The 15060-nt window shown below is 40.5% G+C and overlaps 1 protein-coding gene and 1 long non-coding RNA gene across 2 annotated transcripts in view; both read right to left on the bottom strand.

Annotated features, from left to right (window-relative positions):
- Positions 1 to 573: 573 nt before the first annotated feature.
- LOC130455570 (uncharacterized) lies at positions 574 to 2412 on the bottom strand. The gene is made up of 2 exons (XR_008913646.1): positions 1486 to 2412; positions 574 to 1313 (listed from the first exon to the last, which is right to left on the bottom strand). It is a non-coding gene; the product is annotated as an uncharacterized LOC130455570 (long non-coding RNA).
- Positions 2413 to 11442: 9030 nt separating this feature from the next.
- SVEP1 (sushi, von Willebrand factor type A, EGF and pentraxin domain containing 1) overlaps positions 11443 to 15060 on the bottom strand; it is a 341958-nt gene continuing 338340 nt past the window's right edge. The window contains exon 48 of the mRNA XM_001374596.5: positions 11443 to 14151. Coding sequence (XP_001374633.2) covers positions 14121 to 14151 — 31 coding nt within the window. The 3' untranslated portion in view covers positions 11443 to 14120. The remainder of the gene's footprint in view (positions 14152 to 15060) is intronic.

The raw sequence follows: 15060 nt of genomic DNA, 5'->3' as shown, positions 1-15060 counted from the left end.
AATTAGGTTTTAATGGAACTAAATAATCATTGTGTTCCTGCCATGTTCAAGGCCTTGTGTTGGGTACTAGAAACTCAAAAATAGCTTCCTGTCCGTGTTATTTTTATGAGAATATTTCTTCCTTGAGAAAGGGCAAGGTTCCCAGGTCTGGAATTTGGACTTCTTTGATATTCATTTATAGCTCCAGTTTGTGTTTCTGCTTTATTTTGTAATTAGTGTGTCTAGAATGCAAATGACAATATTTGAGAGCTTTTTCTCCAGAGAAAGAGCATGTAAATCTGTTGGAGCATATGTAGTTGGTTGATTAAAGTTTTTTTCTAATTTTATAATATTTTATTTGATCATTTCCAAGCATTATTCATTAAAGACAAAGATCATTTTCTTTTCCTCCTCCCCCACCCCCCATAGCCAATGCGTGATTCCACTGGGTATCACATGTGTTCTTGATTCGAACCCATTGTCATGTTGTGGTTGATTAATTTTTTGATTGAGTTTTTCTGGGTTTTGAGAAGCAGAGATACTTACTTGAATTTAAAAAAATAATTAAAATTTATAATTTAACAATTACAAAAATTTAATAATTGAAATTTATTGCTATTTATGCATGTATTTTAATTGCTTTTATTCTGCCTTGTATCTTTATCCTCCCTGACCTTTCTAGAGAGTCATCCCTTATAACAAAGGATTTTCAAAAAAGAAACAAGAGGCAATATTCCTAATGAGCATTGATGCCAAAATTTGAAATAAAATACTAGCAAGGAGATTACAGCACTATAGGACAAGGATCACACTCCATGACCGGGTGAGCTTTGTATCAGGAATTCAAGGAGGGTTCAGTATTAGTAATATTCAACATATTTTCATCTGTTCATCATAATTGACCATATCAACAACAAAATCAACAGAAACCATATGACTATTTCAAAAGATGCAGAAAAAGCTCATGATAAAATACAACACCCATTCCTTATAAAAAAGAGGAAGGGGAGGTGGTGAGGAAGTCAGCAAAACCAGTCAATGTGATGAAAAAGTTGATCGCAGGCAATGTTCCATGCCCCTGGACTCCCACCAGTGGGTACACTTCGGTTTTCCCATGCTTCTCTCCTGTGAGCTGCAGGCTGGTCTGCTCTCGATTATAGAACCATCCCCCTGTGAACCTTGACTCCTTCACCAGGAATTTCCACCAGTTTCGTGCTTGTCTAGCTGCTTGTGACCTTCCCCCATTTTGCTGCTTTGGCCAGCTTTCAGACAAGGATGTGTAGCAATATGGCCTTCCTTAAGTAGGCTGTGTCTTCCTAAAGCAGTCGTGTCTCCTGTACAGAGAAGACACCATAGAAATGGCCAATGGTGATTTGGAAAAAATGGAAGTCTATTCCCCTTTCCCAAGAGAACTCTGTCTTTGGAGAGAAGAGTGGGCCAAAGAGAAGGAATACTTAGTAGTGTCAGTCCCTCCTTGTACCCCAATATTAGGCAGGGTACCCTTACCTTATTCTTTCCTAGAGCAAACACATAAGGCACTAAACCAGTCATCACTTTCCCTCATTGAGTTCACAGCCTGTTGTTCAGCTCTTGATGGTTTGGCTCTTCTCTAGGTGAAAAACATCCATCCCTTTGTGGTTGTGGAATGCAGTCAAAACCAATTTCACCCTCCCTCATGCTTTTCTCTCAGTTTTGACTAAATGCTTCCCCCCTCTTGTTCTGAGGCTGTTAATAGCATTTGTGATCTGTGGACCAAAATCTTGACGCCCCTTTGTTTTGCTACAGAATTTGTCATATCTCAGGTCACATTGTGCTGCCTAAAGATGTTGAGGCAGCTGGTGATGCAGTAGATAGAACTTTGAGCTTGGAGTCTGGAAGACCTGAATTCCAATCTAGCCTCAGACACTTATAGCTATGTGACTCTTCACAGGTCACTTACTATGTGCCAGGAACTGTGCAAACCACCTTGTAATTATTATCTCATTTTGGTCCTTGCAATATTATTATCTCCTTTTTATAGATGAGGAAACTGAGGCAGACAGCATGGTTCAGTGACTTGCCCAGGATCACACAGCTAGGAAGTGGTTTTGAACTCAGGTCCTTCTGACTCTAGGTCTGTTGCTCTATCCAGTCTGCCACCTAGCACAGAAACAGGCAAATAGTAACTTGTTATTGTTAAGTCATTTTCAGTTGTATCTCATTCTTTGTGATCTCACTTGGGGTTTTCTTGACTAAGATACTGGAATGGTTTACCATTTCTTTTTCCAACTCATTTTACAAATGAGGAAAGTGAGGCGAATAGAGTTAAGTGTCTTGCCCAAGATCACATAGAACACGTGTCTTCCCGACTCTGGTCCGAGACCAGATTTGAAAGTAAAACTAATGAACTCATGAGTCTCCCTGACTCCAGGCTCTGTGCTCTTTCTATTGCACCACCCAGCTTCCCCGTAGTAACTTGGGGTATAACCTTTTATAGTATAGAAATCTTGCTTGAGAACTCAAAATGGACACATCCTGAAATTTTAAAGTTTTATGCTGGGCTTAAAAAATTTCCTGAACACTTCTCACATCTATAAAAAAGTTAGAAATTTTCCTACTTCCCATAAATCCCTCCAATACTTGAAATGAAGATATTAGGCAAGCTGTTTCACTGCCCTGATGCTATTTCCTCCTATATAAAATGAGTGAGTAGATAAAAGTCTATTCTAGTTCTAAATAGGTCCATTGCATTGGGTCAAGTCAACTGTGGCAGCTAGGTGGTGGGATGGATAGTTCTGACCCTGGAGTATGGAAAACTCATCTTCTTGAGTTCAAATTAGTTGTGGGACCCTGGACAAATCACTTTCCCCTGCTTGCCTCAGTTTCCTCCTTTGTAAAATGAGCTGGAGAAAGAAATGGCAAACCACTCCAGTATTTCTGCCAAGAAAACCCCAAATGAAGTCAAGAAGAAGAGGATGTGACTAAACAAAAGTCAACTGGAAAATCACGTGGATCACTCCTGCCATTTTCCATTTTTTTCTGGTCCCTGCTGATGAGTCTTCTGGGCCACTGAATCTTGTTATCTGCTCTGCTTTGATTAACACAGCACAGGCCCTGCCTCAAAAATTCAGCTGCCACCAAACAAAGCCCATCCATTCAGAACTGCTGTTATTAGTGGAAAGGCTTTGTCAATCAGCTCCCCTATGGTTTGACTGTCTCTGTCCTCTGAAAACAGCCCTCCCTGTAAGTTCCTTAGGAATAGACTGTCTCCCTTTTGCATTCATATCTCCAGGATATTCGTTTGCTCTCTCTCACTATGACAACCAACTGGCTTCCCAGCATCCCCTCTCTCTACCCCCTCCCAAGTGATCCCTCCCTGTTGGCTTCTCCCACTCCCTCAACTGAATTCGCCAACATCCCTCCCTCTCATCTTGGATTTTGAGATGCTTGCTTGTCCCTAGGACAAAATTTGCTATTTTTTTGATGTGAAGTTTGGATTTGCATTTTCAATCCCCTGTAATATCTCCCCACCCCTAGCACAATAGTGTTTTATTTGTTGCTGGAAGATTTAGGTGAGAATCTGAACAATATTTGAAAAAGGAGTAACAACTCAAGACAGAAAGGTAAGGGCTAGGCAAATGGGGATAAGTGACTTGTCCAAGGTCACATAGCTAGGAAGTGTTGGTGGCCAGATTTAAATCCAGGTCCTCCCAATTCCAGGTTTGGTACTCTAGCCACTGAGCCACCTAACTGCCCCCAGCCTTCTTAGTCTTAAATGAAATTTGTCTTTTTCACCAAAATTCATCCCATAATCCAGATTTCTATATACATATTTCCCTCCCCTAAGAAATAATTTTAAAAGGATGGTATATCAGGTTGAATTTTAGTATGGGATCATAGATTTGGAGATGGAAAGGACCAACTTTCTCACTTTACAGATGAACAAACCAAGGCAGCAGAAGTTGGGAGAGTTGCCCAGGCAGGATTTTGAGTTCAGGTCTTCCTGACACTGAGTTCATTACATCATGACTGCTTTCTTCATTCTTTCACTCGCTCGCTCATTCATTCCCTTAACACTAACCCACTCTAAGGACAAATCTTTAAAGCAACTCCTGTATGTGCCCAAGCTATGATGTGTCTCTTGGTTTTGTTTCTATGGCAACGAATAAGGTGAGTAACTGAAGCAACACGGTATGAGAACGGAATGTACATCTGTCACCCTTTTCTTCTTCATGAGTGCCTCAGATCATGGGAGAAGGCTTAAAGTTCATGCAGTTCCTTCTCTTTGGGGTTATCAGTTTAGGCTCGTCGATGAAGCGCAGCGTAGGAATGAAGACTTTCAGATTCGAAGTTGACCACCCTTTGCCTGATGACAGTAGAAAAATGTTTTATTGGTAAAGATGAGGCATAAAATATCCTAAATGACCATTTCCATGGCAGAAGAAAAATCCTTTGAAACAAATGCCTTTGACGTGGTTTGGATGCAGAGTTGGAACTAGGGTAGGACAGCTAGATCTTCGTCCGAGTTATTTCAAATGCTCTATGCTGGGAGTTCCTCCTTCCTCCTCCCTTCCCCCTTTCCCCCAATAGTAAGAGGAGGCACCAGACAGTGAGGGCGCCCTACCCATGATCTCTTGGGCTTTCTAATCTCAGTCTGACTCCAATGAAAATCTCTCTAAGAAACAGTCCATTTCCAGTTGGATGGACTATTATATAAAATGGTAGTGCCAGGGGCCATTTTGAAGGCGTGGCTAATGTGATTATGGCTTAGTGTTAGTACTTAGATGGATGACTTTATTTACTTATATATTTTGAACTCATATTTTCTGTCTTAGTAATAACTCTTAAGATAGCAAAACAAGGGCTAGGCGATTGGGGTTAAGTGACTTGCCCAGGGTCACACAGCTAGAAGGTGTCTGAGGTTGGATTTGAACCCAGGTCCTCCTGATTTCAAGCCCGATGCTTTAGCTACTGGTGACTTTTCCCCAAGCTAACTTTTAGAAATAACTGAATTCAGCATCTAGATAGCAATAAAAATTTGTCCCATTGACTGTATCCCAAGTGATCTGACTCTTTCTCCTGCTCTTTCCTACTGTGGCAGCCACTTGGTGCCCCACACAGTTTCCTCTCCCTTCTCCCCACACTCTAGGATCTTGCTTGTGCTCTCTCTCCCCACAACCTCAAATAAATTCATGACCTTTCTATTTCTTCCCTCTGAGCCTTTTGAGGAGCTTGCCCTGAGGCAAGACTTCCATTTATAGTTTTCTAATTTGGGAATTTTTTTTTAATCTAATGTGCTATGATCAAAAGAAAACGGGCTCTTGGTTGTCAGAGGACCTTAGTTCAAATCCTGCCTCTGACATTACCTGAGTGGCTTTGGCCAAGTCACTTAACTTTCCAGGGTCTCAGTTTCTTTACATGTAAACTGAGGGGTTTGGACTAGATGGCCTCTGGTGGTCCTTCCACCTCTTGATCGATAATCTCATAATCCTATGACACAGGGGTGAATTCACTTGCCCAATATTATTCAGGTAGAAAGAGACTGGGACCCTCAGTCCATTAAATCAAAATACAGTGTGTAGGGGGTGGCTCAGAGAATTGAAAGCCAGGCCTAGAGATGGGAGGTCCTGGGTTCAAATCTAGCCTCAGACACTGCCTAGTGGTGTGACCCTGGGCAAGTCACTTAACCCCCACTGCCTAGCCCTTACCACTCATCTGCCTTGGAACCAATACATGTTATGGATTCTAAGATGGAAGGTAAGGGTTTAAAACAAATACAGTATTTATTCTTCTTTTTTGGACTGCCATTAAACTATTGGATCTAAGGTCCAAGGGTACGAAACAGGCAAGGTAACTTCAACCTGTCCTGCTCCCAGATGTCCCGAAGCCATTCATGCTTCCTGAAATGTCATCAGAAAAGAGAAAGGAGAGGAATGATACTTACAGGCACCAACCAGGGAGAGACTTTATTTGTAGGGTAACAGGCAGCACAGGAACATGCAGTGATACCATTATTTGCAAAAGATGGATTTGATGGGATGGAATCATTGTGAATAATACAGAAATACTCAACAGCCATCCGTAGAACCCTAAGCAGGGGGAGGCAACAGGAATTTCCCCCAGGATAGAGATATTGTAAAAAGACTGAGTTTACCAGCCTGTCACCAAGAATAATGATCCTACTAGGGGAGATCCTGGTCTGACTTGGGACTTTCTCTCATACATGTTGCTAGCCTCTTGGTGTCTACAAATCCTTTTCTTCTCCTTCCCTGACATCGCCTCTTTCCATGGCATATTCCATGGAAATAGGTCTTTTCCTGTGGTTTCTGCCTCCCCAGTTTTTTTTTTAACCCTTCCCCTGTCTTACTATGAATTCTAAGACAGAAGAGCAGCAAGGGCTAGGCCATTGGGATTAAGTGACTTGTCCAGAGTCACACAGCTAGGAAGTGTCTAAGGCTAGATTGGAACCCAGAGCCTCATGATCCCAGGCCCAGTGCTTTATCCACTGGGCTACCTAGCTGCCCCCTGCCTTCTGTCTGAAATGAAATTTCTCTTTTTCACCAAAGTTCTCCACATAATTCAAGCGTAGAGCACTGGGGCATTAAAAAGACTGAGGAGGTCTGAGTTTTTTCTCATTCCAGAAACATTTGCTACCACCAAATGCCCATCTTAGCTGAATCAATCAATATTTGTTGAGAACTTACTCTCTGCTCACCACTGTGCTAGACATGCCTTCACCAAACCTTTTTTGTCCCGCCTGGCACACAGTTGGCCCTTGTTAAATTTAAGTTCATAAGATCATAAATTTAGAGGAGAGCCATGAAGCCCAACTCCCATTGTACAGATCAGAAAACTGAGACATGGAAATGGTAAGGGATTTGCTGCTTTGTGTCTGGGGAAAGATTCAAACTCAGATCTTTCTGTTTTTCAGAATTCTATCCACTATGCCAACTAGATCAAAGAGGATGAGAGTTAATTAGCATTTGTATATTGCTTTAAGCTTTGCAAAGAACTTTCCATGTGTTGTTATTTGATTGATGTTCAATATGACCCTTGGGAAGAGTATCTTCTTGTTCTTGTTCTTGTTCTTGTTCTTGTTCTTGTTCTTGTTCTTGTTCTTGTTCTTGTTCTTGTTCTTGTTCTTGTTCTTGTTCTTGTTCTTGTTCTTCTTCTACTTCTTCTTCTACTTCTTCTTCTTGTTCTTTTTAAACTCTTGCCTTTTGTCTTAGAATTGATCTCTGGGCCTGGCTGTCCTTCCATTCAGTCACCAAGCTTCCCTGATGCTAATATTATTATCATCTTTTTACAGATAAGGAACTGGGTTTCAGTGAATTTACCAGGATCTCCCAGCTAGGAAGTGTCTGAGATAGGATTTGAACCCAGATCTTGATTCCTAGGCCAGTTCTCTATCCATTGCACTACCTAACTGCTGAATGGATTGGGGGAAGAGAATGGTGCAAATGCCAGGCAGTTAAAGCTGAAGATTGGACAAGCAGAAGCATAACTTCCTCTGGCTTCTTTTTTAACAGAGGGATTCAGTGGGAAAAGATTGGCTTCTGTGTGTTCTGCCCCTTCTACCACCCCATCAGGGGAGATCTGAGGTGGATTTGATCTAAAGCTCCTCTCTAAAGCCCTTTGTGTTTAGCCTAATGCAATGATCTTTGATCCGGCTCAGCAAGGAGCTTCCTCCCAGCCAACCTTTGAACATCTCATTCATGAATTATGAAACAGTCAGGGCTGTCCTGTGAACACTGCCAGAGGAGACTGGGTGTGACCCTTAGGTAGCCCTACCATGTTCTTGCCTTAACATCAGAGGCTCCAGCTGTAACTAGGGAGTGACGAAGGACTCTGTTGGAGCTGGAAGTAGTCCTGGCACCGGGCAGCATCCTCTCTGAGTTGCTTAGTGACTATGGAAGGGAGTCAGAAGTGATCGCTAATTAAAACACAACTCCAAAACATCCTTTTTCAGACACATGAACAGATATAGTTCCAAATCTGGATTGCGTATCTCAAGATCCAGATTTCAAGCCATAAAAGGCCTCTTATTTTAATCTAATTAAATACAGTCCTTTCATTTTACAGATGAAGAAATTAAGCCAAGAAAGTGACTTGATTAGGGCCACTCTGTTAATAAATATCCAAGGGGGCAGCTGGGTAGCTCAGGGGATTGAGAGCCAGGCCTAGAGACGGGAGGTCCTAGGTTCAAATGTGGCCTCAGACACTTCCCAGCTGTGTGACCCTGGGCAAGTCACTTGGCCCCCATTGCCTAGCCCTTACCACTCTTCTGCCTTGGAGCCAATACACAGTACTGACTCCAAGATGGAAGGTAAGGGTTTAAAAAAATAAAAAAAATAATAAGTATCCAAGATGGGATTTGAACCCAGATTCTCAGACTCCAGATCCAACACTGTTTCTACCATAATATACGGCCTCTCTAAGCAACTAACCGTTCAGACATGGTATGGACAGTCATGAGGCCAGCCAAGTAGCTGACCACAAAATTTATTTTATATATTGACTCTTTTATTTCCATCTGGGAGAGATTTTGTTTTATTCTTTTTTATTTTAACTTTATTCTTTGACTGTATCTTCTCACTTTTAATTTTAAGAGCAGGTTGCAGAAAGGAAGAATTGTGGAATTTAGTTCATTTTTACTAAAATTGATTCTTTTTTATTTTTTCAGGTTGGTCCCTGAATATACTCTAAAGCAATGACATCAGACTCAAAAAGAAATGGGGGAAACTAAACCATACATAAGGATCTTTGTGGGTAGCACATTGACTGAGAAAATCACATACTAGTATTATCTATACTCTGTTGTATTTCCATCTATTTTGTTAAACATTTCCCCCAAATATTTTCATTTTCTTGGGTAGTTCTGGGGAGTGCTGGACTGCAATGGAGCCTCAGTGTTTGACGTTTCTAAGATATTCTTTCTTTTAAACCCTTATTTCTGTCTTAGAGTCAATACTGTGTTTGGGCTCCAAGGCAGAAGAAGGAAGGGCTAGGCAATGGGGTGAAGTGACTTGCGCAGGGTCGCCAGGAGGTGTCTGGAGCCAGAGTTAATCTGAGACTCTCCTGTCTCTAGGCTTCTCTCCCCATCACTGAGCCACCTAGCTACCCCCCTTTGGGATTTTCTTGATGACAGAGTACATTTTTCTTTGTGAACGCAGTGCATTAGTGCATACATACTGTTTTCCACTCTCTAGAGGACATTATGAAGAGAAGCTCTGGGATGATTCAGAAGGGTGAGGAGCAGGCGTGTAATGAGGCAGGTTACAACTTATTAGGGTGGAGAGGAAAACTTGTGAAAATGATTCATGAGAACAGTGGCTTGGTCAGTGTCCAGACAAGAGAAAGGCAATACTTCTTCCAGGAGTGCAGTGTCACAGGGCCCAGGCCAACCGAGGACCTGCACCCACTTGCTGTCACTTTCAGCATACGCCCATGGGGATAAGTCTCTTTAATGAATCCTTACTGGCAGCGTTAAACAAAGCAACTTCCTCTTTTAAAAAGAATAAATTAAAAAATGTAAACCCTTACCTTCTGTCTTAGAATTAACACTGTGTAGGAAGAAGAGTGGTAAGGGTTAGGCAATGGGGATTCAATGACTTGCTCAGGGTCACATAGCTAGGAAGTATCTGAGGTCAGATTTGAACCCAGGACCTCCTGTCTCTAGACCTCTCAATCCATGGAGTCACCTAGCTGGCCCCTTAAGCAACTTTCTCTTAAGCGGCTGAAAGAGTATTAAGTGGCTCTGGACTCAGAGGATCTGAGCTCAGATCCCACCTCTGATATCTGCCACCTGTATAACCTTGGGCAACTTATTTAATCTTCCTGGGCCTCAATTTCCTCATGTGTAACATGAGTAGATTGGACTCGATGATAGCTTAGGTCCTTTCTATCTCTACCTCTATGGCCTTTATGACTAGTAGCTTGAAGTAATGGAGCCTCATGGCTGTCTTCTTTAAGGTTCTGTCTATTTTCCCCTCCCTCCTCACCAAATCTTGGGCTATCGTGTATTGGGATGAATAATTATGCTGGGAATAGTTGCTTTAGGAGGTTTTAAGTGTCTGAGGGTCAGAAGGCCTGACTGTCTCCATGAACATCAGGAAAGAGCAGCTGAATTTGCTTCGTGTCAAAAGGTAATTTCAAGTTCTTTCTCACTAAGAAGTACAAGAAAGCACTCAACATATCCTACACAGAAAATTCCATAAAGTCTAGGCATTCCAGAGTAGGTACTAGCTTTTTTTTTTTTTAAACCCTTACCTTCCTTCTTAAAATCAATACTGTGTTTTGGTTCCAAGGCAGAAGAGTGGTGAGGGATACGCAATGGGGGTTAAGTGACTTGCCCAGGGTCACACAACCAGGAAGTGTCTGAAACCATCAGATTTGAACCCAGGACCTCCCAACTCTAGGTCTGGCTCTCAATCCACAGAGCCACCCAGCTGCCTCCTAGCTACCAGTTTTTAATGGAAATAGTGTCTGGGCTGTGCACAATAAAAACATATACTTCTTGAGCCCAAGTTCACAAAGATGGACTTTCATATAACCCAAATTACTAAACATTTTCCTGTTGCTTTTTATGATAATTCATTAGTCAAAGCTAATTCATGGAGTCTTGTTCACATTTGTTGGGGAAATTATATTTTCTTTTGTAGGTTCTGGGGTGCCTCAAAAGGTCTGGTATCTGCTTGTGTTTTTACTTCAGTGATCAAAAACACTCCCAAACTGAAAAACAACCTGATTTTCACTGTTGTCTAGAGATCTCATAAAGTAAGGCAATAATAGTTATTTTAATATTTACAGTAGTTTTGTAATGGGCAAAATGGAAGACGAGATAGACCAATAAGGTGCTGCATTGATAGGATATTGTATCTTGATTATCTTCTTTAAAAAGCTGCAATATATTAGATTCCAAAGACCTGGGTTCAAAATTCTGATTCTTATCTTTCCCACCTCTTTGACTTCAGTCAAGTCACCTTTACATTATAAACTCCTTGAAGGCGGGGACTGTCTTTTTCCCTTATTTTGTAACCTCAGGGCTTAGCACAGTGCCTGGCACATAGAATGTGCTTAATAAATGCTTTTTTGATTGATTGATAATCTTATTTGGCCTCATTTTGCTCAATTATAAATGAGGAGTTGGCTTAGATGACCTCTGAGGTCCATTCTAGCTCTCTATGTGTGACTTACCTTGGTTTCAGAGGATTTGTCTGTCATGATGCCTTGAAGAGAACTTAAACCCAATAGTTCTTGCTCATAGGATCATATATTTTCAGCTGAAAGGAACCTTTAGTATCTGTTGGGACAAGTTCTCTCTTGGAAACAGAAAGAATGAATTGAAGCATTGACCAGCTCTTATAATCACAGAACAAATCCTTGGGGTCACCAAATCCAACATCTTCCCCTTCTCAATAGGCAAATCTAATTTCTAATATTGATCAAAGTGTGGGAAAAGCAGAGAAGTAGGGACAGAAAAAGTCAAAGGTAGCTCAACAATTTACTGAATCAGTATACATGGTTCTACATTTACAAAGCGCTTGCTACTACTCCATCCATTAAAAACCCCATCATTTTACATATATGTAATGCCTTCTTAACTGGGTGAGGCAGGTGGTACACATATTTTTATTCCATTTTATAGAGGAGGAGAACTGAGGTTCAGAGAGGTTAATTGAAGCACCTGTAGTTAGTGTTCACTGTGGGCATTAGGGTCCAAGACGCATAATTCCCAAGCCCGATTCTCTTTCTACTATAATGAATTTCTTTTGGTAGAACTGTTTTCTGAAAAAGTGAGAAAGTCATAGATTTAGAATTAGAAGGGACCTCAGTGGCCACATTCCATCCAATCATCTCATTTTATAGATGGCGAATAAGAGGTGACTTGTCCAGTATCTTGGAAGAGGTGAGATTTGAATTTGTCTTCCTCATGTTACATCTTGTACTCTGCCATCTGTGTTATATTAGCTCTAGAGTCAGAGGACCTGGTTTCATGCCCTGCCTCTGATATCAATTAGTTGTGTGACCTTCAGTAAGTCAATTAATTTCTATTGGACTCAGCTTTCCCTTCTGAAAAGTGGATGAGATAATCATTGATTTTTGATGTTCCTTCTACCTCTTTGAACCTATCAGAATTCTCATTGCCTTATTCTCCTTGAAAAGGCTAAACTGGAATAGGAATAGCCATGCAAGCATTATATATTTGAGGTCAATAGATTGGTTTTTTTCCCACACACAGTAAAGCACCAGGGAATATTTCTTTTCAAGGGTGTTCGCATCAAATGCCTATGGCGACTTAGGGGGCAGAAAATTCCTCATTTTTCATGAAGCTTTTAGATCCAAACCCAAATCATACCAAATTATCTCTTTATTTTTTCCAAATTCTACTCAGTGCACAACACTTATTTCCAAGAACTTGAATTCCAGGAATTTCTTGACATCCAGGAATAGGTTACTGAGTTCTAAATGGCAAAGCCAGGTTAGTTAGGGCGGAATAGAAAGGTTCTGGAGGCGATGAGTTTTCAAGAGAGAAACTCTAGAGAGAGAACATTTTGGCCTTTGTTTGGGAATGGATGGGAACACTATACTTGTATTCTCCTTTTTACTTCTGAGCCCCCTGACTACTCTGGAGTGGTTTACCAGTCTTCTTTTCTAATACAACCAGTCATCTAGCTGTGACTTGGCTTCCATGTAATGTTGTGGGCTTGGGAATTCCATGGAATGGCAAGTCTGCATGATACCGTTGGCAGTGAAACATACACTTGACAAACATATTCAAAGGAATTTTTTAAAAATGACCAAAATGTATACATGACATTTCCCTAATTCATGACAGAATATGTACACATTGGATAGATGTAGCAGCATATATTTAAGATACCTTTCCCCCAATTCTTTTTGTCTTCCCTTTCATGCATTCCTTTTTCCTTCTCTCTCCTATTTATTAAAAAATGTGCTCTTGGGCCACTTTCCGCCATCTTTCTTTCATCGGCATCCCAAAAATATGAGATAAGGCTACTGTTGTCTGTTGGGGTTGCAAGAAGGGCAGTTGTATGTAATTATTACAGCAAGTGTAGATGTGAGATGGGAATTAAGAGAGGGGGAAAAAAGGTTCCATTAAGAACTATGCCCTTAGAAAGGCAGCTTGGTATAGTGTATATAGAGAGCTGGCCTTGGAGTCAGAAAGATTTGGGCAAATCATTTAACCTCTTAGTGTCCTGGAGAATTCTAAGACTGTAAGTTTCGGAGAAAGTGCCTTCTGATTGGTAGAGGAAGTTCTTCACCAAGAACTCCCTACATTGATGAAATCACAATTTGGATAAAAGGAAAACAAAACAGAAATGAAAACAAAAATTCCATTGCCCTTTGTAGCTTTTTATGTCCTAGAGATTTCTTTCTACTACAGACCTTGCCTTGTCTTTCTGTGTATCATGTTGAGGGAATAAAGGTAGCTGGGCTTCTTTTATTTCCATGGCAACCAGCTATTCCTACTATCTGTAGTATCTTATATGGGGGGGAGGGGGAAGGGAGACAGGGAGTAGGCAATCTAATCCCTAAATATCTAGCTAAGTTAAGATGAAAAATTCATTGTTATAAACATAAGTGGAATGAACCAGACCCTCCTTTTCATGTATTCATCCTCATGAGTATGGTGGCCAAGAAGGTAATCTGTGTTTAGAGAACTGTGGGATAGCTTACATGTCATTGATACAACCAGTCATCTCACTATGGCTTGGCTTCTGGGATATGTGGTGGGCTTGGAAAGTCCATGGAATGGCAAGCCTGCATTACACTGCTTGGCAGTGAAACTTATACTTGACAACATACTTACAGGAATTAAAACAAAACAGCAACCAAAATGTATACATGAAATTTCCCTAATTCATGGAAGAATATGTACATATTATGTGGGTGTAGCAGCATATACTTAAGATACATTTTTGCATATGAAAATACAGGCATATTTTTTTAATGGAAAACTCAAGGAAAAATATATCACAAAATAAAAACAAAAACAAGTACAACAAAAAATAACAAAATAACTTTCCAAAAGAACCAGCACCATGTTGGATTTTTAATGTCCATGTTCCAGAATCCCCAGGGACTGGCCGGGAGAGATGATCTTGCCTTTTTGAGAGCGCTGCTTTGCTGTGGTATTGTTAGAAGGGATGAAACCCAGTTTTTCTTTTCCTGGAGAGAAAATACAAAACCACACAAGTGAACCGCATTCTATAGGCAAAGGACAGTCAAGTAGAGTGGAATTTAACCAAGGGTGCTGGAAGCTTTAGGGCCATGGATTCCTAAGCCCTTTAGCATTTAATTTGTGGATTGGCTTTTACAGATAATATTTGTTAAATACTTGGTCTGAAAAGAGCTTTGTGGGATACACTGGACTCCAAGAAGACATTTCTTCTTTTAAATCATTTAAAGTTTTATAGATGAGATCAGCTTTATAGGAAGGTAAAGTGATGACCTACTCACTAGTGAGGTGTGATTTTAGGTAACAAATTCAGTAGAAACAGATCTCTGGGAACTGTATATTGACTTAAAAAACAACAAATAAACACTACTTTACTATATATATTTATGTATATATTATGACATTAAATTAATATACAAATATATTACATCATATAAAATTAATATCATCTCATATGTCATATATATATGGTTAAATATTTTCTTAGGACATTTTAATCTGGTTCAGGCAGCACTAGGGATTTTTATTAGTAGCAGAGGGGCAGTGGGCTGCAGTTTGGACACCTCCAATTTAGGGAACATTTGAGGGCTAGGAATGCTGGGAGTGGCACATCACTGAAGTTGGAAATTAGGCCAACTAATTTCCTAATTGCTGAGTATTCATTGTGATAGTCATGAATATCACACAGCCATTTAGATGGAAGAATATTAGAGATAATTTGTAAGATCAAAAGAGAGTACTTTGTAAACCTTTAAGAGCTATCTAAATGCTATTGTTATTACGCTATTATTATTCTCACTCTTATTACTATTTAACCCAAACTTCGGTTCCTCTTTCTTTCCTCTCTCATTTCCCATCTCCTTTTATACACCAAGATCCAGAGGCTCAAGGAGAAGGGA

This window comes from Monodelphis domestica, chromosome 7 (genome assembly GCF_027887165.1).
Source record: "Monodelphis domestica isolate mMonDom1 chromosome 7, mMonDom1.pri, whole genome shotgun sequence".
Lineage (NCBI taxonomy): Eukaryota > Metazoa > Chordata > Mammalia > Didelphimorphia > Didelphidae > Monodelphis > Monodelphis domestica.
This window is presented reverse-complemented; position numbering and strand designations above follow the sequence as displayed.